This window comes from Panthera tigris, chromosome B1, assembly GCF_018350195.1.
Source record: "Panthera tigris isolate Pti1 chromosome B1, P.tigris_Pti1_mat1.1, whole genome shotgun sequence".
Taxonomy (NCBI): domain Eukaryota; kingdom Metazoa; phylum Chordata; class Mammalia; order Carnivora; family Felidae; genus Panthera; species Panthera tigris.
The window spans coordinates 61,135,871-61,163,793 of NC_056663.1; the positions used below are offsets into that span (position 1 = coordinate 61,135,871).

General features: G+C 35.1%; 1 protein-coding gene across 2 annotated transcripts in view; it reads left to right on the forward strand.

The window, feature by feature from the left end:
* The window catches only part of SPOCK3 (SPARC (osteonectin), cwcv and kazal like domains proteoglycan 3), a 494,478-nt gene that overhangs the window by 150,657 nt on the left and 315,898 nt on the right, over positions 1-27,923 (forward strand). For both annotated transcript variants that reach the window (XM_015544275.2, XM_042983659.1), the window contains exon 3: positions 12,909-12,954. In XM_015544275.2, the coding sequence (XP_015399761.2) occupies positions 12,909-12,954 (46 nt within the window). The remainder of the gene's footprint in view (positions 1-12,908; positions 12,955-27,923) is intronic.

A 27,923-nucleotide genomic window follows, 5' to 3' on the forward strand; every position in this document is an offset into this window, starting at 1 on the left:
TGGTGGTGGCATTCCCAGTGCCACTTGACCTCCTTAAACTCTCTCATTTCTGTAGCTCCTAGTACAACAGACTACAAGTCACTACGTTGGGATTATCCTGGCGGGAAACTACCTTTCCCACTTTAGAATGTGGAATGTCTTAGAAGAAGAAATTGATTATTAGAGACAAATACGGTTATCTTTACGGGTGAAAACATGAATAATAGCCAGGTTTAGGAAATTGGAGGAGTGGAGAACATTTGTAAAAGGAGAATTTACCATCGATACACTTTGTAAGAGTTCTTTTAGGTAAGGGATTACCTGCTCCCCCAGATAGATTTTCTTACATTCTCCATTAGAATGATTTTTAACAATTCACTGCTTTTTCAACTGTCTGAATCCTTTTTCTTTATAGCACACCCTGAAACTGGCAGAGTTCTGATCTAACTTAATACCTATATTAGAGTACATTTTAGGTATCTTATCACCAAGTCCATGAACAACTATGCTAATGTATGAAGTAGCTCAACACTGTTCGAAACACATTGCTGTTGCTAACACCGTAAAATCCTATTTACTTTTGCTTAAAAGTGTTTGATATTGAATTTGCTTTCCCCTGGACTGTAATTAACAACATTCTGAACTGCTTACAAGATTCAATTGACTGGCAATATTAATCACACAACACAGAGAAATTGGCTATTGCATTTGATTTTTTTTTCTTATGTGTTCTTGGCATCTAATCACTGATTAAAACTAAGGAAATGGCTCTTTTCACCATGCTCCATGAACATTTATTTTCTTGGTTTGTTTAATCTATAAAGATTGCCCCCCCTCCATGTTGGAGCTTGTTTCTAAATTTCTATAGACGTGGAATAAAACCAAGAAACAGTATTTCTTGTCAAGAGGAACAGTTTATTCCAGATAATTAAATCCAAGAATGTTCAAAGAAAACACAGCAAGGACCATAAATTAGGTTCTATCAAGGGATATAGGTCATTCCTCATGAATGGATACTGACAAAACAATTTTGTGGGAAGCTTTGAAAAGTCATTAATAGTTTTGAAACTTAGGAAAACTAGCACATTTTGCAGAAGAAAGCAACAAGGTTTAGTTTTGTGTTTTTGAAATGTACTTAAGACATTCACAGTAGATTTGACAGTATTTTTGAACTTGCATCTAAGATTTCTGCACATATACTCTTATAAAAGCAAGGGCAGGCTTTTTTCCTTTCTTTCTTTCTTTCTTTCTTTCTTTCTTTCTTTCTTTCATCTTTCTTTCTTTCTTTCTTTCTTTCTTTCTTTCTTTCTTTCTTTCTTTCTTTCCACTTGCCCAAATGCCACTTAGAGAAACAAATAAAATTAGAATAGAATAAATTTAGAAATTCAAAAGGTATCTTTCCAGTGATTATAGAACCTCTCTGTTATTCACAAACGTTATGTAGAACTGTTCCGTGTAATAGCATCAGAGTCAGACTCTAAGCTCCAGAAAGATCATGACACTTTATTTTATTCACTGATTTTACCTTCTTGTTTAGAACTGGAGCATGATAAATAAATCAGGGGGCAAAAATAATTTAGGTTGGAGTTCCTAAATTATTTTGCATAGCAGATTACCAGTTGCATTTGGAAATTAACGAAATTAAAATTTAGGAAAATGAAGCATAATAAAAATGATTAAGAGGACAGACTCTAGAAACAGGGCGTTTGGGTTTGAGTCTTGTATCTGATAGTCCCTGGTCGGGAGACTGGTCACATAGTCTTCCCTCATCCGTAAATTGAGGTAAAGAATTACACCCATATCACAGGGTGATTACAGTGTTTGAAGAGTTACTGGTATATAGAGTAATTACTAAAGGTTGTAGTTAATATTATTGTTATTATTCTATGACTCTGGACTCTGTGTTGGTATTAAGGACTTATGCAAATATACCAATATCTTAGTGTTTGTAGAAGCCATGTGGGAATCTTAAAACATTTCGACTAGCTTTCAGTCTGTAAAATGAGGGAAAAAAATATATCCTGCAGTAGCAAGTCCGGTTATGAGTGTGCCTGTTTGCTTAGCAATCTTGCCTGTCACTATACCACCCACCCATCATCATTATTTTCTAACATACCTGCCCCCCCCCCCGTTTCCCCCCACAGAATTATGATCAAGCAATTCTGGCACACATGGATACTTGCTTACAGTAGGATCCCATATTCTGAACTACTTGTAGTTTGCAAGACTTGACTTCTCTGTGCTTTCTAGTGTCTGCCTGCATGTCTTTTAATTTGCTGGTGCTTCTGCGTGAAACATCTCTGCCTGCCATTTTTCAAGCTACAACTATGAACTGTGAGACTATGTTCTCTGACCCTGAATATATCAGGATGAAGCAGATTTAACACTTTGTATGTAGCTATGCTGTGTTCCTGCCATGCTGTGTCTTTATAGACTGTAAATTACATGAGAAACATGTCTATGTATTTTCATCTCTAGTGAAAACTAGATATTATTTTTTAAACACTACCATTGAGCCATATTAAAAATTGTTTTTGAGTACATTTAGAAGAAGGAAAAAGGAAGCAGAATTATATATTCTATATCTCAGATGTGTGAAACTTTCTTTTTTTTTCAACTTAAAACACATGTATTATAGATATTTCTTTCTTTACATTAGATTATTCTAAATGAATCTTGTTTCCTTCAAACAGTTCTGGTAATTCGAGCTACAAAGTGCGATTAGGTGAGAACATCTTATGCATTTCCTTATGAGTTTCATTTCTGCACTCGAGTGATAGTTTTTATGTTTTTCTTTTTTAAGGATAAGAAAACTGTAGTGAGAAATAGTAGGCGATGTAGATTTATTTGCAAATCCAAGGAATTGTGAAAAGTGTATGTTTATGTACATATTTGCATGCATACTTCTTGGGAATGATTCTCCTTTCAAAATTGATTTCTGTCAAATGATAAAATAAATTACAGAGGAATATCATATTTTATTATTTAAAGTGCATATATTATTTAGTGCCTTGCTCAATATAAAATGAAGTGGGTGAATTTCAACCATACAACTTTTTGGTTTTTCTTTTGATTTCAAGGGAGGTATTTTAATGTGCTTTTCCGAATATCAACTCAATTCCATGCACAGTTCTACATGTAAGTGTCAGATTTTCTTCAGTCTCTTGTGTGGACTTGATATAGCATGGTAAATAGATCTTCACTGGTTTAGTTCTAAAAGGGTGTGAAATAGCGATATAAGTTGTTTAAAAAAACTATAAATTTAAAATGTTTATAATGTTTGGCTGCTGGTATCTAAAGTTACTGTTTTCTGACTTCCTAATTATATATTTTGGCTATTATATTGTCTAACAAAAAAAAAGCCTCACAATGAAGCACAAGTTTAATTAATTAGTGGACACCTCAGAAAAGCAATTTGCACTGGTTTAAAAATGTGTTTATTCTGTAGATTGCTTATTGTAGAAGAGTCTATTAGCATGCATGCAGATTGTAATTTTTGTATTGGTTTCTATCATGTGTCGTTTAAGAGTTATTTAATGTTTTCTATTGTGTGTAGTTTATTTTAATTAGAGCTATAAAGCACACAACTCTTCATAATATTACCTATGTCATAAAATTTTACTCTGATTTATCTTGGTGTATGCTTTAATGCACAAACACATTTTCCCACGGTTAAATTTGTTGACAGTTCTTGAATTTTGATAAGTGTAGTCTAGAGGAAGTGAGAATGAACTGATGTGTGTCCTAAATCACATACCGATTAGAAACAAATTATTGTTATTGATTTTATTTTTATTATCATAAGGAAAATATTATTTTAATGTAATTTTTACAACTGCCTAATGAGCTAAAATTTTTCAAACTTTTGGAAATAAGACATTTGATTATTCATTGGATTCATACAATTGCATCAGAAAAAACTGCAAACACAGATGCATGAAGTTTGGGAGGCTTGTGTCTAACTGCATCCCCTATATCACATCGATTAGTGTTGCTCAAGGTATGGTCTGCACTTGAATGCTCGTCTGCGACCTGTGTGGAATCGGTACAGAAACAGGGAGTAAAGATTGAAAGAAATGCCAAAGCAGTTTGAGAAAAAAATATATATTGATTAACTCTCATAGTAATGAATTTGGGTTTATGTTTTATGTGTATATTTTTATTTCATTTTTCAAACAATCCAATTTATTGTCTTTTTTCCCTTTTTGTCCTTTAAAATTTTTTAAATATAATTTATTGTCAAATCGGCTAACATACAGTGTATAAAATGTGCTCTTGGTTTTGAGGGTAGATTCCTGTGGTTCATTGCTTACATCTGACACCCAGTGCTCATCCCAATAAGTTCCCTCCTCAATGCCCATCAACCCATTTCCCCCTCTCCCCAATGCCCCCATCCACCCTCAGTTTGTTCTCTGTATTTAAGACTCTCTTATGGTTGGCCTCCCTCCCTCTCTGTTTGTAGCTAATTTTCCCCCTGCCCTTTGTTCTGCAGATTTGGAAGAATGAAACTGGTTCTTTACCACAGATAGTTTTTGAAACACTGCTATATATGTAGTACAGGTATACACAGTAGGCTTTTTGAATCCTGAAATTAAAGAAATGAGTGGGATTTGAAATTCCTTTTCTTAAAAATCTTGACAATAGAGTAATGAAGTGTCAAATGAGGAAAGGAGTTTCCAGCACCCCATCTTGGTATTGAACCTCTAAGATGGCCCCTGATGATCCCCATATGTGGTATTCATGCTTTTGTGCTTGCATTTTCTGGACCTAATAACTCACTTCCAAGAAGTACAACAGTGGTAGGATTACCATTCTGAAATTAGCTTTAAAAAGGCTGCATTCTATATTAGACATCTTCTCTCAGTCTCTGACAAGAGTCCTCACTCTAAGGAAAGCCACGTTGAGAGCTGCCCTGCAGAGAGGCCCGTGTGCAAGAACAGGAACCGAGCCAGTGAGGAACTGAACCTCTCAGTGCAAAAGTTAGGAAGGAAAGAAAACTTGGCAAAAAACTGTATGAAAGATCAGATGATCTTCCCTTGGTCAAGCCTGCAGAAGAGAATGCAACCCTGGCTAGTACCCTGATTTCAGCCTTGTGACAGACTTTCAGGCAGAGGCACTCAGCTCAGCATGCCCAGAGTCTTGACCTTTGGAAACTGTCAGAACAAACAGCCACTAAATTGTGGCATAATTTAGTATGCAGCCGTGGACAACTCATCCACCCTTCTTAAAGAGAGAAGGAGGTATCTCATCTATGACCCATGCACAGAGAATCAAATGGATTCCTGGCAACTTTTTGTAACCACTATCTTCCACATGTATAATCTTTTACTACTAATTGTAACTCCCCAGTATCCTGGGCTATTTTTAAAAACTACCGTGTTGATGTTTTTGATAGCATTATTGTTCCGTGAGTGTTTTCAGACACCTGGAATCTAAAACTTAAATATTGGGACAGACTCCAAGATACATACATGACTACATTTTTTAATTGAGCAAAGGATCATTTTTAAAGGAAGTTTTCTTATCTCTGTAATACTGAAAACGAAGGAGAAGAGAATAGCCACAAAACAAAGCTTGGAGGGCAAGAATAAATTGTACTTTGGGTCAAAGATTTTGCAAACCAGTGAACTATGAACATAAACACTCTTACTGTAGATAATAGCAACTATGCATTAGAATCTCCATGTATACATGATGACATCAAATGATAAAAGTAATGAAAACAAATAAAAAATTTCCTGCAAAACAAAAATGAAAATGCAGTGTGAACAAAACAGCTTCCAGTTTGTGTTTAAAGATAGGTATGTTGAGAGCCAAAGCATAAGAGACTGTTAAAAACTGAGAACAAACTGAGGGTTGATGGGGGGTGGGAGGGAGGGGAGGGTGGGTGATGGGTATTGAGGAGGGCACCTTTTGGGATGAGCACTGGGTGTTGTATGGAAACCAATTTGACAATAAATTTCATATATTGAAAAAAAAATAGGTATGTTGAAAAAGATAGTCACAGGTATTAGCCATGATAAAAGACCCAGCTGAAAAAACTGGAGTTAACTTACAAATATATTCTCCCTACTCCTTAATCTGAAGAGTTTATTTTTTGATGTTACAGAGAAAAAAATCACAAAAATACGTTCTTGACTCAATAATTAAATAACTAACACAGTTTTGTTTTTTAAGATAGCACATCCTAGGGGCGCGTGGGTGGCTCAGTTGGTTAAGCGTCCGACTTCAGCTCAGGTCACTATCTTGCGGTACGTGAGTTCGAGCCCCGCGTCGGGCTCTGGGCTGACGGCTGACGGCTGGGAGCCTGGAGGCTGCTTCCGATTCTGTGTCTCCCTCTCTCTCTGCCCCTCCCCCGTTCATGCTTTGTCTCTCTCTGTCTCAAAAATAAATAAATGTTAAAAAATTAAAAAAAAAAATGATAGCACATCCTAAAAATAATAAATATTTTGCTTTCATTTATGATGATTAACATTTTTTCATTTTACACAGCATTTAGCTTATATTTTGAATTGTATTCTATTTCACTGACTGTGTATGTAAAGATTTATATCAGACTGATAGTATGTTTTTAACATTTTCATATCATATAAATTCATTTTTATTTATATTTGATATGATGAACCATTCTTATATTTGAACAGTACTCAATATTCAGTTACCTAGTTTTTTAATGACAAATTATGAAAACACAGGAAATACTGTTATAAATACTAAAAAGATGTGAAATAAATAGGAAAATATTAATATTTCATTGCTTATTTGCTACTTAGTGTTTTCTATTAATACCTTACAATTTTGCTCCAATAAGCAAACAGTAACTATAGCTTTGATTTACTAATGTGAGAAGTGTCCTAGGATTAGAAAAGCTCTTATAATACCTACAGGCATTTTATCTTAATTTATTCCTTGTTTTTCACCTCAAATTGAGGATCATGAGGTCATACAGAGGACACATTTGCAACCTGTTCCTAAAACACTTTTTTTTGCGTCATAAAGATTTTGAGAATCATCATTCTTAGTTAGTTCAAAATTATGTACCTTGATTTCTTGTGCTGATATTTGAAACACCCATTTGTAGATTATATCCAAAGCTAGATGATAGATTTATGGTCAGAAGGGGGAAATGAAATACTTGGAAAATTTACAAGCTTTATGATTTGAGGATTCAATCACAAAGATACAGAACATTAAACACCTTAAACACATTTTTCCTTCAAAAAATTTTGTTTCCCTATGTGGAATTAGAGCGGTATTCTATTATTGTTTTCTAATTTTTAAATAAGTGTTCTTTTATGGGGGGAAGAACAATATAGGATAGTAGTACAGGGGACTTTCTCAGTATAAGACCAGCTTGGCAGGATTTCAGACTTTTTGGCCTTTTGGTCTCGGTCATAACTACTCCACTCTGCCCTTGTAAACACCCAAGCCTACATAGAAGGTATGTAAAAGGATGGGTGTGGCTGTGTTCCAATAACACTTTAGTTATAAAACAGGTGGGGTCTGGCCCATGGGCCGCAGTTGCTGACTTGTGGTATGGTCAAATGTTTAAGCATGCAGGCCCTGGGCCACACTTCTGGGGTTCAAATCCCACCTCTATTTCTAACCTTCCATGTAAGCTTTACCAGATACTTAGTTTTTCCCTGCTTCATCCTCCTCATCTATAAAATAAGAGTGATATTAGAAACCCTTACCTCTTACAGATGCTGAGAGTAAAGTGCTTATAAGGGTTCCTGGTATAGGGTGAGAGAATAGGACTCCAAGCCACTGTTTTTCTCAATTTCTTTGTGTGTATTAATGTTCTTATAGTTATAAAGAAGGTTCCCAGTATTTAAAAGTCCTTATTTTATTTATTAAGACTAAGTATATTTTATGCTTTTCCCTGGTGTTAGTTAGTTAATTACAAGTTTTGTTTATCAAAGTAAAAGTGGCCATATATATTCTGAAGGCATTTAACTTCAATTTGCAGAGATTTTCAGAGACAATTGAGGAATTCCCTCAATGGCATTGCCCTTTTGCACAATTCATTTTATTTATGTGTTTAATCTGTAGTAAGTCAGGGAGCAAAAGTGCTTTCTAGAAAATAAAGGGCTCACCAAAGTGTTACAAATGAATTCTTTCAGGGTCCTAGGACATCACTTGGAAAAATGAGTGGTACTTTGATAATAAATGTGACATTTGGGGGCCTGAAGCAGATAGTTTGTCTCAAATAGATAATTCGTTTATATCTAGACAAAGCTTACTCACTCTATCTCATGATCAAGTCATGTGTTAAGTTTTTCTACACAGGGAAATTTCCCTTTTTGTGGAATTTACTGGCTTAACTATTATACAAGCCACTCTTCCCATAATACGGTGATATATGTAAATGAGTTTGTCGGAATAGATAACATATTAAAAAAAAACAGATTTCCAATGCTATTTTTTAGCTTATAGAAGTGGCCGTGCCTCACGGTTTCAGCTTAGCTTTTGAAGCACAGTAAACAATAAGTGTTAATGTTAGTAGAGAAATTTTTAAGTTTTGTCTGACAGGGTTTGGGGAACATAATCATGAAATACAGAAATCCTAGGAAATTTACCTTCCTACTCCTCAAGTTAGGTTCACACAATTGTAATCATGGTGTTTTTACTTCTGCGTACATATAGAAAGGCTAAACAATAGTGTTTTGCTTCTGCGTTTGTATAGACAAGCTAACCAATAGTGTTTTACTTCTGCGTACGTATAGAAAGGCTAACCAAGTTTCTGCCGATAAGTGGAGCAGTTGCTTATTATACTTACCTTTGCTTTGATTCTGGAGATTTGAATCAAAAAACAAAATTGTTGTTGAAAATTTAAAAATTAGGGATCTTCCTATCTTTTATGTTTCCTCTAAATGTAGACATTTTGCTGGTTTGCTTGTTCCTTGGGAATAAATAGAATCTTTCAGTGTGGGACTTTTGGCCCAATCTTTCCTCCCTTGAAGAGAACAAGGGACCAGAAGAAACACTCTCCATAATTCCTGATGTGCATGTGTCATCTGAACCTGAACTTCTCCAATTGGGGGTATTTCTTATAGTTGTTTTTGAAATCCCAGGTTGGCTTATTTGTGATCTAAATTGAAGCTTGAGAACAACCAATTTTTACACAAAGCTTTTTGAGACAAAAGAGATTGTGCCTGAATGAACACTTATGTGAAAATACTTTTATCTCTCATTCTGGCTAAATTCCTAAGATTTAATGAGGTGAAACCATTTTCGGGGGAAAAAAAAGCCTAGCGATGTGAGAACACAAAGAAAAATATCTAAAAATAGCTAATAGGCAAACTACTTTGCTTTTCTATGCTGTTTCAGATCCCCACAATGGCCAGACGTTGACATTGCCCTTGACTTAACCAAAAGAACTAGGTTCATGTTTCACATTATGATTATAAATCTTCAGATAGCTATGGCCCCAAATTAACCCAACATGACCACGTTAATCTTTTTTTTTTCCAAGATGTAAATTTCTTATTTGTAAAGCTATCTTGGAAGATGGTGTACTTCAAATAAGATAAAACCTGTTACTTTTTTATCAAGTTTTTAATTTTAACTCCAGTATAAATAACATGCAGTGTTATATTAGTTTCAGGTGTACAATATACTGATTCAACAATTCTATACATTACTCAGTGCTCATCATGGTAAATGTATTCTTAATCGCCTTCACCTATTTCACCCATCCCCCCACCCACCTCTTTTCTGGTAACCGTCAGTTTGTTCTGTATAGTTAAGAGTCATTTTCTTGGTTTCTCTCTTTTTTTTTTCTCTTTGCTCATTTGTTTTGTTTCTTAAATTCCACATATGCATGAATTCATATGGTCTTTGCCTTTCTCTTACTGAGTTATTTTGTTTCATATTATACTCTCTACCTCCATCCGTGTTGCTGCAAATGGCAATATTTCATTCTTTTTTATGACTGCCTAATATTTCACTGTGTATATATGCCACATCTTCTTTATCCTTTCATCTATCATTGGACACTTGGGCTGTTTCCATAATTGGGCAATTGTAAATAGTACTGCAATAAATTAGGGGTGCATATATTGTTTCAAATTAGTGCTTTTTGTATTATTTGGATAAATACCCAGGATTGCAATTACTGGATTGTAAGGTAGTTCTATCTTTTAATGTTTCCACAGTGGCTACACCAATCTGCATTCCTACCAATGGTTCATGAGGGTTCCCTTTTCTTTACATCCTTGTCAACACTTGTTTTTAATAGTTTTGATTTTAGCCATTCTGACAGGTGTGATGACTGTATTCTGAGGGAGCTAATTAAATATGGCTGAGGTTTTGCCATGGACATATATATATATATATAATATATACATATATATATTATATATATATGTATATATTATATATATATTTTCCAATTAATCCCTGCTAATCCGTATAGATGTTGATGATTTCAAGCACTGTGTGGCGTCAACATGTTGCTTTCACATTGTTGAGCTTCAGTGCTAATGATGTTAGTCTCACATCTGTTCCTCGTTCTACTTCTCTTTGATATTTTATGAGTGGAGTCACTGCTGCAATGAAAACTTACCCACATCTTCTTGGGGGATGTTGCTGATAGCTGTACCACTTTAGATGAGTCTGAGGTGATAGTAGAAAACTTGCCTTCTTGCATTAACTACAATCATAAATGATAGGCTTTAGAAAAGTTCACCGCATCTTACATTTGATATTTGGGAAGGCATGCCGTTTGGACATCACTTTCAAAAATGTTTTGAGGAATTCATGGTCCTTTCTAAGAAACCAGAAAAATTAAAGGACTTCGTTAAGCAGTAATGAGAGGCTGGCCAATGGTGATGTTGCCCAAACATACCAACAGAAATGAACCTGGCACTTTCGATAAGCAAGTATGCTTTACCGCCTCTTTTATGTTACATATTGTACAGATATTTATATTTTTTATAACTAATCCCCACAGCACCTTTGCCATATAGGTAGGTATTTTCCCCCCAACTTTAGTCACAGGAATCTGAGTTTTACATCGTTTTCTAAAATGATGCAGCTAATAAGTGCTAAAGTCAGACTTAAATTTAAGTTTTCCTGTCTCCAAATCCACCACTTATTCTCATTGTCTAGTTTTCATTGTATGTTTTGTTTTGTTATGATTCAGGAGAAATTCCAACTCCTCCCCGTGTGTGGAATGACTAATAGTCATCATCCCCACACACCGAGATGTAATTTAAAAAACAAAAGTTATTAAATGAGTGCATTATGATTCTCAGCCAAAGTTTTGAGTCTTGAGTGGAGGAAGTTAGTTTGAAAGTTTAATGTCCAAGAATTCTATTATTCTGTAACGGTTTTTCAAAGGTATTTTAAGAAGAGACTAAGTAATCAATAAGTTTTTAGTTATCCAGTTGTGTGATCTTCCCTTCACCTGATCCTAGATAACTTATTGCAGTACCTACTAGTGGAGACAGCCATAATATACCACTGTCTTCACATAACCCTACCTCAATCTGAATATAAGATTGATAGGAATAATTTCTGAAGTTTTCTTTCTTCCTTCTTTGCCTTTCATTTGAAATTGGCAAGGTGGGAAGGTGGTGATGAGTGAGTGATTAGTCACAATAAGGAAAAACTTTTGCAACAGTTTAATATTTTTTAATATTGTAATTTGAAGGAAACTCTACGCCTGATGTGGGGGCTCAAACTCACAACCCTGAGATCAAGAGTCACGTGCTTTGCCAACTGAGCCAGCTAGGCACCCCTAAAATTTTTGACTAAGTAAAATAGGGAAAATAGGGAATATTTATTTCTGTAATTAAAATGTGCAACATTTTCCTCTTTGAACATCAGGGTTATTAGCAAAGAGGTTAGAATGAAGATTCAAAGAATCTCTACTTGACCTTTTTGGATTCCCTGGGTTCTGTAGATTTCCAATGCATTCACTTTAGTGGGTTTAAGAGTGTGGATTTAGGAAATGTTCAATCAAGGAGCCTCACCATGATTTTCTGCTCTTTCTTACAACAGTGACAATAGCTTATTAATTTGAAGAGTTAAAGTGTGTTTTATCTACCATAAATGATGATACAGCTTATTAATTTGCACAGTTAAATATGTTTTATCTACCATAAAATGTGATATGTATGAGGGACATCTACACGGCTCTAAGGGTGGTAAAACAGTAAATACAATAGACTTAGTCAATGTGCTTTGCTTTTTAAAAAATCTTTTCAGTATACATTGCCCCGCATTGCTGTTGTATAGTCATAGTCATATTTACTAAATGTACAGTAAGTATATTGTAATGATTCTTTTCCATATTAAAGATTTCAACTTTAGGCAAGATTTAATTAGGTATGCATTTTTCTTTCAAGCTTCCAATTGCATTTTGATGAACTCCCTAGATATTCAATTATCATGTGACTGATTTGCATAAAATCTACTTATACTATATGGGCTAGCGCAGACTCACTTGGTATTATTGCTGCTCTATTGATGGTTTCATTTACTATCGTACTAGTGGAAAAATGAAGCTGTATAACTGGAAAGTGGTAAGATACCTTCATAGCTTATTAGCTTAGGGTAATTATCTGCATGTCCTATTGCACATTGAATTGCAACTGAAAGTATTGCATTATAATATTTAGGTGAAGTGGCAACGAAGAATAATTAAATTATTATACTAAACATTGACTTGCACTGAAAATGAACACATTTATTGAAAAACATTTCTATAACATGCAAACAGTGTGTTCCCTTTTGATAACTATTGTTTCTCTCTTGTTCCTCTTTTTATTTTTTATTTATTTGTTTGTTTTTTTTTTTTATAATTTGCTGCTTGCCATTGCAGGAAGTAGAGGTTTGTATTCAGCTTCTGTATTTCATATTTTATTCTATATTTATAATTTACTTACTCGTATACACTCAATTCACATTATCTTCTTCCTTAGGATGATTATTTCCACACTTGGAGTCCAGGAAAGGCCTTCGATCAGGGTAAGAATCTATTTTTTCTAAATAAAAATCATTACATATTTATAATCAGTGTACTTTAAACATGATATTTATTATTGGTTAGATTCTTAAAATACTAAATAAGAGAGCTTAGATAATGGGACAATTCATACAAAAATTAATTTCATTACAGAACAGTAATAAGCGAATTAGGTAACATGATTATGTCAGGATGTCTTTTATGTTTAGATACATATCTTAGATTACTGATTTAGGCTTCTGAACTTTATCGTGCCCATTTTTATTAGTTGATACTAGTCACTTAATCCAGTTTTCAAGTATATTCAAGCACATTCACTAGGATATAGATTTATTTGTGCAAGATTTCAAAACGGATGACTTTATAGTCTCTGTTTCAGTTAGTAAAAACTTCCATTTAAAACAGAGCAGACTTGAGACACCTGGGTGGCTCAGTTGGTTAAACGTTGCACTTTGGCTCAGGTTATGACCTCATGGTTTGTGAGTTCGAGCCCTGCGTTGGGCTCTGTGCTGTCAGCTCAGAGCCTGGAGCCTGCTTCAAATTCTGTGTCTCCCTCTCTCTCTGCCCCTCCCCTACTCATGCTCTCTCTGTCTCTCAAAAAACGAATAAACGTTAAAAAATAATTAAAAAAAACATAAAACAGAGAAGACTGATAATTAGACTCAGCTGGGGTCTTAGTAAGACCCAAAAGGAAAAGTTATATATAAAACTAATGTTCTCCCACATCCACTCACAGTTTGTGCTTCTCTTTATGTACTGGAGAAGGAGAAGCAGGAAATATACATGAGATAGGAAGATGCGCATGAGAATAGAAACACCAAGCTCAATGCAATCATAAACTATATAAGTAATTAGATTTGTTTGCTAAATTCTGTAATATTAGAACCAGAGACTCTTCCTTTTAAAGTCTGGAAAAAAAGACATTTCTGCTTTCCATTGACTGAAGTAACCTTATGAAATATATTACTTCCTGAAGGAGTACCATTTAAAAATAGAAATCATTTTTTTTAATTTCTTTTTAACTTTTACTTATTCTTGAGGGAGAGAAAGAGAGAGAGAGAGAGAAAGAAAGAGTGTGAGCAGGGGAGGAGGAGAGAGAGAGGAGAGGGAGACACAGAATCTAGGTAGGCTCCAGGCTCTGAGCTGTCGGCATAGAGCCCGATGCGGGGCTCAAACTCATGGACTGTGAGATCGTGACCTGAGCTGAAGTTGGATGCTTAACCAACTGAGCCACCCAGGCGCCCCAAAATAGAAATCATTTTTAGGAATGAGTTGTAATGTGTTAGTAGGGGAAGCTTGGGGTACTTGGCTATGTCATTTAATATGTGTAATGAATGATTTCTGAGTGGGAACCAACCTGGGTGGACCTAGCTGGGGACTGTCATCAACATTGATGGTAATCTGCAGTGTGAAACACTCATTCATATCCAATCCCCCTTTAATATTAGTTTGTTTCTCCTCTATACTTCATGTAATTTTACTATTATTATTATCCAGAGTGTTTATTTGTAGAGTCTACATTTTATGTTCAACAAATTTGTTTTTGGATTTGGCTAATAATATAAGTCAAGCCAACTGTACTCAAAGACAGGCAATTAAAAAGCGTAATGACATGCAGACTGAGTTATATCTGCAAGCTTTCTTGGGAAATGAATTTTTATGATGGACTCATAATCCTTGAAAAATCAGAATTTTCTATGAAATGGATGTTAACACTTAAATTTGCCATACTTGGTGCATCCAATTACAATAAAGATGCATGTGTGTGATTGATAATTTGTTGAACTACAGTTTATCGCCCATTAAGAAAAAAAAAAAAAAAAAGGAGAAGAAGGAAAGATTGCTGTAGGCAACTGCCAAACCCTGGTAAAATTGATTCAGTTTCATTTTCAAAGAGGTTTTTAGCCTACTAATTTGTCAAAAATATCATATTTATTGGGCAGAGGGAAGCTCATGACATGATAATAGCTAATATTTATAGAGTGTCCTATGTCCAGTCACTATTCGAAGTATTCAGTATATTAGTTCATTTAATCTTTGCAACAACCTTGGCAAGTAGATGAGGAAGGTGAAGTACTTATTGAGCTCCTACTCAAGATGATATTCCTGCAAAATGGCAGAGTCAGGATTTGGATTCAGGCAATCTGACCCCTGAAACCCATGTCCTAATTACTATGTGACACTGTCACTCATATGATAGCATTAAAATGAAATAATGACATACTATTTTGAATACCAGATTTTGAAACAATATTTTGTAGATTATCAGACCCTGGGTTTTGGCTGATTGAACATGCATAGTTGATGTTTTGCATCAAAAGAAAAAAAAAAGAAAAATGGAAAAAAAGTTAGATTGAGATACATGTATTTGTTTTCTATTTGTTTTGGTTTTCAGTCCTATTAACTAACCTATCTGTAGACCATACTGAGGAGTGACAAAAATTATCCTATTCTCATTTAGCTCTGAGTAAGATAGATAGTTCACATCATTTGGATAGAAGAGCTTGAGATATGCTGATTTCCAATGCTTTTTGTTTTTTTATGAGGAAGAGATCTTCTGTTAAGTACTAGTTTCAAAATATGATTGAATTTTTGAACATAAAATAATTTATGACTTTTTATGAGTAGTTTTTAAATATATCTCTCATGGTGTATGGACATCGATATCACATCAATATAAGTTGATTTTCTGCAGTTTCTTTTTTGGGGGTGTTTACCTATTTCTTGAAAAGAATGAAGAAAAAAGTTATCTTAGCATTATATTTTATATGCTGATATTATACCATTTTTACAGTATCTATTTTAAATTATATTTTACTTTTCAATAAACTGGTCCAGAAAATATGCAGAAATTAAAGTACTACTCATGAAAATATTAATATTTCATGACAGAAATGGCATTTCTCATCACCAAACTGTTTCTACATATATGCATAAATATGCACATGCATACATAAATAAGCATACATATATTTGCATATGCATAGATACACACGTATTTGCAGCTACAAGCTTTCTTCTAGGTAAAACTCAGATGGTTGTTCATATATAGCTTATTTATCTTGTGGTTTCACTGTGACAAATTTTCTTTTTTTTAAAGTTTACTTATTTGCTTTGTTGGCGGGGAGGGGCAGAGAGAGCAGGAGAGAGAAACCCAAGCAGATTCCACACTGTCAGTGTGGAACCCTGAGGTGGGGCTCAAACTCAGGAACCATGAGATCGTGACCTGAGGCAAAATCAAGAGTTGGATGCTTAACTGACTGAGCCACCCAGGTGCCCTGACACATTTTTTATCTTGTGCGTTTCCTTTCATAAGTCAGAATGTTTTTTACATTGATTTCATTTTACCACTAAAACAGTAAGAGTTGGGGGAAAATGTAATAGTTTCAACTGAATTTAAGTAAAACTATTTTGGTGATGGAAAAATCTGCTTTACCATAAAGTAAAGCATACTGGTGCCAAATATAAATTTCTTTGTATTTCTCCACATAGAATTTTCTGTGCCATTATTATTTTTTTTTTAAGATTATTTATTTATTTTTGAGAGAGAGACTGAGCACAAGCAGTGGAGGGGCAGAGAGAGAGGGAGGGAGACACAAAATCCAAGGCAGGCTCCAGGCTCTGAACTGTCAGTGTAGAGCCTGACACAGGGCTCAAACCCATGAATGATGAGGTCATGGCCTGAGCCAAAGTCGGATGCTTAACTGACCGAGCCACCCAGGCTCCCCTATGCCATTACTTCTATTCATTAGTGTGGCTAATCGTGAGTTGACAGAATAGAATTGAAAGAAGTTTTAATGAGGATTTGTATCTTCTTGAATATGACATGAAGATTCAATGTTTACTGTGACAAACTTAAAGGAGAAATGCATAGATGAACCTAGATAAACTTTTAAACAATTCAGTAAATTCTTTGAATGGATAGGCTAGAGTTGTAAAGAGCCATTTTTTTTTCCTTTCATGCCATTAACATAAAATTGTTTCTGGTCATGGATTAATTTTTATTTATAATAGATAAGTCACTGAATTTTTTTACAGGAATTCCTGTCAGTTGCTTAGAGAATCTACTTGTACTAAAGTGCTATATGTACAAGGATCACCTTTTATTAAAAAAATTATTTTCTCCAGTATATGATATCCAGTTGCCTGGAGATAAAATAGTTGGAAGCAAAATGTGCTTTGCGTATATTTCCCTAATTTTACTATCTAATCCGGCTTGGAGTTGTTCCACTTGGTATCCACTATGGCAGCGAATTACAATCAGTAGACTAATAATAAAGATGCTGAATTTAAATAGATTGAGAGATTTCAAGACAAATCAGTTTCACGCTGTTGATGTGTTTCCCCTGCTCAAGCAGATTTCTGGATTATGGAAAGAAGGGTGAGGAGTGTGATTACTGACAGATCAGCATACTTTAGCCACTTCACAGACCCTTGTCAGGGGCTTTCTTCCTAAATCTGGAACTCTGTGCAAAGGGCAGCCTGAATTCTACTGGCTCATTAGTGGCATGTAAATCAACACAAGTTCCTCCAGAAGTTGTGTGGTAGGAGACCGCTGCTAAACTTAAACTGCTGAGTCTAGGCAGGAGAGACAGACGCGTGAACAGCTAACCGGGTATCTATATAAGCCATTCTTGCAAGAATTGGTGGAAAGTTAAAACAAAGACTCAGCTCTTTCAAAGGACAGTGGGATGCTCAGCCATATACTTATTCATTGTTTCTCTGTTATCAGGATCAGTTATTAGAGTTTCATCTGCTCCCCATAAATTTCCCCATCCTTTGCAAAACGTCTCACATATACAAACAGTCACATCCTGACATGTCCCTTTGCAATCAGTCTCTGGCTACAAAGGAAAAGCTGTTGAGATTTCCTCCAGAACTTTTATTCCCTTCGATGAACAGAGCTATTCATTGTATTATGGCTATAATTATTTTTGAAACTGAGAAAGACTAGTGTTTGGAAAATGCACCACCGACTTATCTTTCCCTCTTTAAAATACTTGAGCATACTTTTTAAGGCATAGTATATGTGGATTGCACAATGTAGGTATTGCCTCTCTCCCAGATGACTTTAATTTTCACTTGTTTATATGAGGATCTTTATTTTTCATTGTCTTAGATGGTATTTATTGATAGTAGTCTGAAACAATAGGTAGGTCTGATCCATGCTTCACAATAGAGGCATGGTAGTACCATAATGCTGCTTTGTTTGAGCACTTGGGGCTTTTGGCATTTTTCTAGTGGAAGAATTGGTGTTCTCAGAATTGAGATTCAGTGGGGACAATATGCAAAGATAATTATATGATCATAATATTTTCTAAAAATGCTTTCAATCATTTAAAATGTAAATTCCGAACCATTAATTGATCTGAATCATTATTTGATCAACTCCCAAGAATTGATTCAGTATTTTTGTATCATTTTGGACAAATTACTTGTCAGGTATTCAAGTGCTAATAACCATGTCATTTTACATCATACATTATTTATATTATCCTTGTTGAAACTTTGGCTTATAGGAGCCCTCTAGAAAACCTGCAGAAAAATAATATTCAGCTTAGAAACTAATAGTTCATGTTCATTTGCTCTATGTTGGGTTTAGTACATAAGAGCTACGTAGTGATTCTAAGTGAGAAATGTACTTTCTTTTCCTATCAAATTCTTATGTTTAAATACAAGAATGTTATTTAACTTGTTTTGCCCAACAATCTAGGAAAATAAATACAGGAATATTTCATAAAATATAGGAATCAGAATCTTACATTGCTGTGTTGTGTTAGTGTTACTTTATTCATTGGATAATAAGCATTATGTAAAGGATTATATTTTTAATTTACAAGATAAAATGAAGATTAATAATACTTCATTTGGTTCATATCACAGACGCCTACATACATGTTTAAGAAGGCAAATTATATTTCTTTCCTTTTAATGACCTTATGTGTTACTAAATTATGACTCAAATTTATAGAGCAAGAGATTGATTAAATATACTTCAAAGACTTTAAGAAATAAGATTCTTATCTCAGACCTTGTTAACCTAACAGAGTAATAAGTATTGTGAATATTGAAAAAAAACAGTAGATACATATGGAAGTCATATTTTTTAAAGTTTATTTATTTTGGGAGAGAGAGAGAGAAAACGTGAGTGGGGGAGGGAGAGAGAGGGAGAGAGAGAGAATCCCAAGCGGGCTCTGCTCTCAACGCAGAGCCCGACATGGAGCTCTATCCCACGAACCGTGAGATCATGACCTGAGCCGAAAACAAGAGTGGGACACTTAACCAACTGAGGCACTCAGGCACTCAGGAAGTCATATTTTTTTAAAAAAAATTTTAATGTTTTTATTATTATTCTTTTTGAGACAGAGAGAGACAGAGCATGAGCAGGGGAGGGGCAGAGAGAGAAGGAGAAACAGAATCCAAAGCAGGCTCCAGGCTCTGAGCTGTCAGCACAGAGCCTGGCAAGAGGCTTGAACTCATGGATTGTGAGATCATGACGTGAACTGAAGTCGGACACTTAACCGACTGAGCCACCCAGGTGCCCCAGGAAGTCATATTTTTAACAAGAATCTTCCACTGACTAGAGAGGTAATGTTTAGTCCTGCCTGCACATGAAAATTACTAAACATTCATGTAAAAAGCACGATCTGGGACTGATCCTGCACACTTTGTGTCTGCCTCTGTGTGTGTGTGTGTGTGTGTGTGTGTGTGTGTGTGTGTGTGTGTTTTAAATAAAATCTATCCGAATGAGTGTGAATGTGTTTGTCTTTTAAAATCTGCAATTTTTATTTTGTGCAGATACAGTGGGGAATCACAGGGTATAAGTAATTACTTATCAAAATAATTCTTCTCAGTGATTCTGTTTGCAGTACAAAGAGATACTTCTGGTGTTGGTGGTATAGTGGTGAGGATAGCTGCCTTGCAAAGAGATATTTTTGTCCAGATAGCTTTATTTTGAAGGCAACCACAAATGTCAGGGAATTTTAAATAAGCTATTCACCTTTTCAGATCGGGTACCAGAAACAAGTGCTAAAAGGGTTTAGGAATGGGTTTTGGGAATCAAGGAAATCCCCCCAAAATAAAAATCATCATTACCACTGAACAAGTACTTCCTATGTGTCAGATATTATATATGAGGCAACCATTGTACTAATCTTAAAAAGTGGATATACTCTTTAATTTGCAAAAGAAACTGAAGTTGAGAGGGGTTGATAAAGGTAACAAAACTAATAAGTGTTGTGGCCGGGATTAAAATTTTATTAGTGGATTAGAAGTCTATTTTCTCTTTCAGTATGCAATATGGCTTTAGATTTAGCTCATCTGTATGCACATTTTTGGTCTGTTTCTCAACTCAGAGATACATCGTTTTCATGCAAAGACATGGTAGGAATGACACAGGGGAACATAGGTAGCTAAAAGGTCAACCATCAGGTACACATTGGATCACATTTAGAATTGCTCCTACCAAGGAAAGGATGCGTTTATAAATTTTATTCTAATTTTCAGAGTGTAGGAATATAGATTTTTAAACTCACTTATATAATTGTTATCTAATAAGTACAAGTGTTGTTGCATTGGGGTGTATTTCTTTTTTTTTTTTAATTTTTTTTTAACGTTTATTTATTTTTGAGACAGAGAGAGACAGAGCATGAACGGGGGAGGGTCAGAGAGAGGGAGACACAGAATCCGAAACAGGCTCCAGGCTCTGAGCTGTCAGCACAGAGCCCGACGCGGATCTCACGGACCGTGAGATCATGACCTGAGCCGAAGTCGGCCGCTTAACCGACTGAGCCACCCAGGCACCCCTACATTGGGGTGTATTTCTATCGCCTGGGAATAACTTACAGCATATCTGTGAGACAAGAAAGACTTTCAAAGATGTACAAAAGCTTCTGAGGAGTTCCTTCTTGGAAGTTACTTTTCACTGAAGTATCCTGGCCACAATTCTCACCCCACTTCCTTATGTGAAATGTGGAAAAGAAGTGTATGTGTTTGTAGTGCATTAAAGCATTGGCATTGGAACTTAGAGGCGGTTTTGTCCAGCCACTCATACGGTTAAGGGACTTTTGCCCTCTTAACTGTCTCCTATGTCCAGCCTTGACTTTCCACTTGGATATGCCGTTCCATCTTCACCAAACACTCATTATTTGAAAATTGCTTCTTAAACTAAAATCTGTTTTCTTGTGTCCAATTCTTGGCCCTGTATTCTTGATCAAGAGTGAGTAAATTCAGCCTTCTACATGAAAATTATTTGAATATTTGGAAGTAGCCAGTATGGTACTCTTTTTAGAAGACTTTAAATTGGTTAATTAATCAATTAATTTTAAAATTAGTGGAAAAATTTTTATGAGAATACTCTGTTGCTCATCATATAGACACATTAGCCACAGTTTCTTTCAGTTCTAACATTTCATAAATACGTTTTTTCATAGATTGGCAATTTTGCTATTTAGTCCTAGATATTTTTTTTCTCTCCTCTTAAGCATATTTCTTGATAATTCTACCAGGCTTTCCTCCTTTGTGCATTAATTGCATGACATAGCTGGAGTAAATGGTTGATCGGCAGGAGAGTTGAGTGGGCATTTGACTGGGTTATCTAGACATGAGTTTGAATCACTATTATGGCAATACAGGCTGTATTACCTTATGCAAGTAATTTCACCATTATAGAGTTGTTTTCTCTTAATATGAGTAAGTTCCTAATTCACATAGTTGTGAAACAATATAACATGAGTAAATTCCTAATTCACATAGTTGTGAAACTGAATAAAAAATTTTGCAAAACCTATGCATTCAGTAATATGTGAAATGTTCAGTAAGTGTTTTTCCTTCTCTCGCTCCTATTTCTTCTGAATGAAATAAGTAAACTTTTACTGCTTTTATGTATTTGAAAACACGTTTTGTCCTAACGTAGGAATTTGTTCATTCTATGTAGTATTTCAATAATCAGAATGGCCATATAAATTATTGGACTTAATACTCCTGAAAAATAGTTACTTTGAGAGTTTTTATGAAAAATTTATCTTCCTTGACACATTTGAAGGAATTTGTAATTTTTAAGACTTTGAGTGAAACAAACTGTTGCTTTACCATATTAAGTAACATACCTTACAGTTTTGTCATTAACATGAGATGTATTAGGCTTGTAGGTGGCACATGTGTGTGCTAAAAAAGAATACCAGTGGTGGAATCAATAATTCATGTTTCGTTTTTCCAGCTTTTCCAATTGTTAATATAAAACTCAATTTTATACAATTAAAAAACAGACTTCGTGAAATAGTAATATCAGAAAGTCTCCTTTGCTTTATTATTATTTTTTTAACTTTAAATAATAAAGATATTACTAAGGCTTTTTTTTTAATTTTTTTTTAACGTTTATTTATTTTTGAGACAGAGAGAGACAGAGCATGAACAGGGGAGGGGCAGAGAGAGAGGGAGACACGGAATCCAAAGCAGGCTCCAGGCTCTGAGCTGTCAGTACAGAGCCCGACGCGGGGCTCGAACTCACGGACCGTGGGATCATGACCTGAGCCGAAGTCGGACGCTTAACCGACCAAGCCACCCAGGCACCCCTACTAAGGCTTTTTAAAAATAGACTTTATTTTTCAGGCCATTTTAAATTTATAGCAAAATTGAGCAGAGATGCCCACATACCCCCTTTGCCCAGACACATACACAGTCTTCCCCATTGTCAACATCCTCCACCAGAATGAGGAACCTGCACAGACACATGGTAATCACCTAATGTCCCTCGTTGATGTCATTGTCATGGTGTTATACATTCTGTAGGTTTAGACAAATGTAGAAAGACACGAATCTGTCATTACGGTATCATAGAGTGTATTTACTGCTCTAAAATCCTCTGTGCTCTGCCGATTCATCCCTCCCTTCCCCTAACCACTGGCAATCACTGATTATTTTACTGTCTCCATAGTTGTGCCTTTTCCAGGATGTCATATAGTTGGAGTCATGCCATGTGTAGCCTTTCCAGACTGACTTTGTTCACTCCCAGTATGCATTAAGTTTCCTCCGTGTATTTTCATGGCTCGGTAACTCATTTCATGTTAGCATTGAATAATATTCCACATAGTTTATGTATTCATGCACCTACTGAAGGACTTCTTGGTTGCTCCTAAGTTTTGGCAATTATGAATAAAGCTGCTATAATCAACTGTGTGCAGGTTTTTTTTTTTTTTTTTGTGGACATAAGTTTTCAATTCAATTGGATAAATACCAAGAAGTGTGATTGCTGAAACATATGGTGAGTGTATGTTTATTTATGTAACAAACTGCCAAACTGTCTACCAAAGTGGCTGCACCGTTTTGCATTCCCTCTAGTAGTAAATGAGAATTCACACCACTTATTTGCATAATTTGCTTGCCCTTTAGGTGTTTCAGACTGCAACCCTTTCAAAGCATCAGGAAATAAACCATCAACTGTTTGCCCATTTTATCTAGAAATTCTGTGTACGTGTTCAGAGCCACTTGATTATTTCTGATTATATGCGAGCCCATCTTTTTAATCTTAAGGAAAATATTATTTTACTTTATAGAAGGTGTTTTAAATATGAAAAGTTCTTAAATATGGGTTATTTTTCCTTCCACATATTAATTTTGGATATGTTGGTAGATCAGGGATATTATAGTCAAGCCACTCCTAAAACTCACCTGGGGAGTATTTTGTGTATATAACTTCATACCTTGCCCACTGCATTGTCAGCTCAAGGAGTGGATCCCTTCCCTGTACTTTCTACTTCTCACAAACTCTCCAACAAATGCATTTGATCTTGACCTGTTCTGAGCTCAAGTTAAAAAAAAAAAAAAAAGGTTATGTAACTCCTTATTCTATTCCTTGTTTTTATTCTCAATGCTACAAGTAGCAAATACATTGCATTATCTGTTACTTTGGGATATTTATTACTACGTCTGCTATATCTAATTAAATGACTAAAGAAAAGCCTAATGAGTGGAAGAATGGGAATTTGAGTATGATTTTGTCTCATTCAAATACAAGCAGATGAGTTTGGTTATTTGATACAGTACTTATTTTTGAAGAAGTTATACTTTATTGTGTTTAAGTTATAATTTACATTTATTATTTAGTTTAGTGACAGCAATTTGACTTCTTTAAAGAGCATTTTCCCAGGATTTTCATGTACATTGTTTCATTTGACCTTCACTCACACACAAAATCTTTCAAAGTTTACAAGGGGAATAAGACTGTTGTTAATTGTAACACATGAAGAAACTGGAAGTAATTTGGGTTTTGTTTGCTCAGGTTACATCAATATTCATAAATGCAATTGAAATTAGTATTCAGATCTAGATACTAATGTTGTTGTTTTCTAACATGTTTTTGTTGTTTCTGTTCATTTATTAATGGTTTAATAACAAAACAGCCTACTAATTTAGCTCACTTTGTTAAAGTGTAATTTTCAAGTGTCTAAAAAAAGCTGCCATTTGTTGAAGACTTACTACATACTATGAGCATTTAGCTTTTATCTCACCCAATTCTCAATATGAACTTTCATTTTTATTGCTTTTATTTTGCTCCCATTTTTATTCCTTTCCATGCTCCCATTACACTGAGGGGGAAAATTGATGTTTAGTGAATGAAAATAATTTGCCCATGATCATACAGCTATTCGGAGTAAGAACCAGAATTCATATCTATTTCATTTGATTCCAAATTCTGAGCCTTCTCTGAATCATGACTTGAATCAGCTTTTATGCGGCATGGGGAGAGGGGGGATCTAGCTATTTCCATGATTATTCATTGCAACTTCAAGTTAAACTTCTTAAAGAGGTTGCTGTTGCCACTAAAAAGAAGGATTGAATTCCTTCCACTTAGTGTAACTTTGCACAAAATTATTTAATCCAATGCATTTGGCTTCTAATTTCTGATCTTTAAAACGAAAGTTTGCAGGGGTGCCTGGGTGGCTCATTCGGTTAAGTATCCGACTTCAACTTCGTCTCAGGTCCTGATCTTGTGGTTCCTGGGTTCCAGCCCCTCGTTAGGCTCTGTGCAGACAGCTCAGAGCCTGGAGCCTGCTTCAGATTCTGCTTCTCCCTCTCTGCCCCTCCCCGACTCACAGTCTTTCTCTTTCTCAAAATAAATAAATAAATAAATAAATAAATAAATAAATAAACAAACATTAAAAAAAGTTAAAAAAAATAAAATGAGAAGTTTGCAGAGAATAATTTCAAAGCTTTCTTGTAGTCCCTAAGTTTTATTTTTCTGGTATTCTGTAAGTCCTGTTAATGGCATGTTAATGAATACATCTTTGAATATAAATGTTGACATGTAACAGTTCTGCCAATAATTTTTATTCATATTACTTTTTAAAAAGAGTAGCAGTTTTTCATTAGAAGGATTAATTTAGTTTTCAAGAGAACTTGGCAAAAGTAACATTTTAGAATAATATTTGGAGAAAACTTGGTTAGCAACTTACTTTATCAAATTTATTTTAAAATGCTTTATCATCAGCATATAGCTGGCTGACTGAATATCAGTTAGTATTTATTAGGTTTGTACATTTTACAATGTTCTTATATGTTTCATATGATTCAGTTTCATATGATTGGAAGAATGGGGCTTGCTGTTGTTAACTTCATAGTTACTTAACTTTACATCATTTATCACCTAGTCCTGTGCCTTCCCACTACAGTATAAAATTATTACCTACTATTTTTTTTTAGAGAGAGAGAGAGAGAAAGAGAAAGCACCAGTAGGGGAAGGGGCAGAGGGAGAGAGACATAGTAGGAGGGAGAGAGAGAATCTTAGACTTCGCCCTCAGCACAGAACCTAATGCAGGGCTTGATTCCCCAACCCATGGAATCATGACCTGAGCTGAAATCAAGAGTCAGATATTCAAGTGACTGAGACACCGAGGGGCCCCTTACTTACTACTTTTAACCATCATTATAAACACAAACTAATTATGGCCATTCTGCAGTGGAGATGGTTGTATAACCAGTTACATACAGAACATTTAGAAGTTAAAATAAATTTTAGTGCAAGATAGGCAACAACATGTTTAAAATTCGAAACTTTAATGCAGAACAGGAAGCAACATTATTTTAGGAAAGTTTTATGGGCTTGGAAATCAGGTAGTATTGGGTTTGAGTCTGGGCTGTACTATTTATAGCCCTTCAAATTTGGATAAGTTAATTAACCCAAGGCCAAAGGTAATGTTTGCAGATTAACATTTAACTTAAACCCTGAAGGCTCTCAAGAGACAGTTAATAAAGAGGCAGGGAAGAGGATATGTAAGAAAACTCATAGGCTGTTGTTTAGGTTCCAAACATCTTAACTGTTTGCATAACACTGTGATATATATATTTCACACATTTAAAAAATATTTCCTCTTTTCTGTGGAATATTAATAACTGGATTTATAGCTGGTTTGTAGCTAGTTCGGGTGTATCTTTTAAGAATTTTGCAAACTGTAACTTTTTTTTCTCAACAACACTCTAAAATGTTAAGAATTCTTATCAAAAAAGAGATAACCCAAAACCAGACTCTTAACTATAGAGAACAAGCTGATGGTTACCAGAGGGGAGGTGGGGGATGGATGAAATCCGTGAAAGGGATTAAGAGAGTACATTTTTCATGATGAGCACTGAGTAGTGTATGAAAGTGTTGACTCACTTTATTGCATACCCGAAACTAATATAGCACTGTATGTTATACAGCGTAGGTTAACTATACTGGAATTAAAAAAAGGAATTTCCATCAAACAAGGAATGAATGACCATATAAATTCCTGCTTAGTTTTGGCACTCTATACTGCAAATTTTGTGTAAATTTTGAGCACTATTTTGTAGTAAATGAAGGTAGGAACCACACCTATGCATAAATTTATATCCCCAACCCATTTTAAATCAAAAACTTTGAGAAGAAAATAGAGCTTTTATACACACACACATATATAATTTTATATGTATATGTATGTGTGTGTGTGTGTGTGTGTGTGTGTGTGTGTAGTCTGCTGTTAGTCCTAGAAGTAAACTGTTTCTATTAGCAAGGCTCTCATTATTAGATTTTAATGACTATTGTCTCTTATAAGCTAAGAGTCAGTAGTATGGGTTGAATTGTGTGCCTCAACAAGATTATGTTGAAGGCCTAGCCCCCTCATACATGTAAATGTAAGCTTAATTGAAAATAGAGTCTTTGTAGCTATAATCAAATTAAGATAACATACTAATTTAGGATGAACTGTAATCCAACATGGCTGAGGTCCTTATAAAAAGAAGAACAAATTAAGAACAAAATAAAAACATTAAAAAAAAATAGGGACGCCTGGGTGGCTCAGTCGGTTAAACGTCTGACTTTGGCTCAGGTCATGATCTCGTGGTCTGTGAGTTCGAGCCTCACGTTGGGCTCTGTGCTGACAGCTCAGAGCCTGGAACCTGCTTCGGATTCTGTGTCTCCCTCTCTCTCTGCCCCTCCCCTGCTCATGCTCTGTCTCTCTCTGTCTTAAAAATAAGTAAAAACATAAAAAAATTAAAAAAAAAAAGAAGAAGAACAAACTAACAGACACATAGGAGAGGGCCGTGGGACCCTGGAGCAGAGATTGGAGTTATGCTGCCAGAAACCAAGAAACGCCAACAATTGCCAACAGTCACCAGAAGCTAGGAGACATGTGGAGTAGATTCTCCCTCTGAGTCTGCAAGAAGGCACCAGTACTTCTGACACCTTGATTTCAGACTTCGAGCTTTCAGAAATGTGAGAGAATAAATTTCTGTTGTCTTCAGTCACACAGTTTGTGGTACTTTGTGATGGCAGCTCTCAGAAATCAAGACGGTCAGTGTCACCAAAATGATGTTTAAATAATTCCTGTAATTACTAAACTTATTTCAGAAGCATAATGGTTGATGCAAAAATCAACACAGAGTAATGTCTTCCCTTGATCTAAATATTGAAAATAGCATATATTAATTATAACTTTTAACACATGAATTTTTGAGT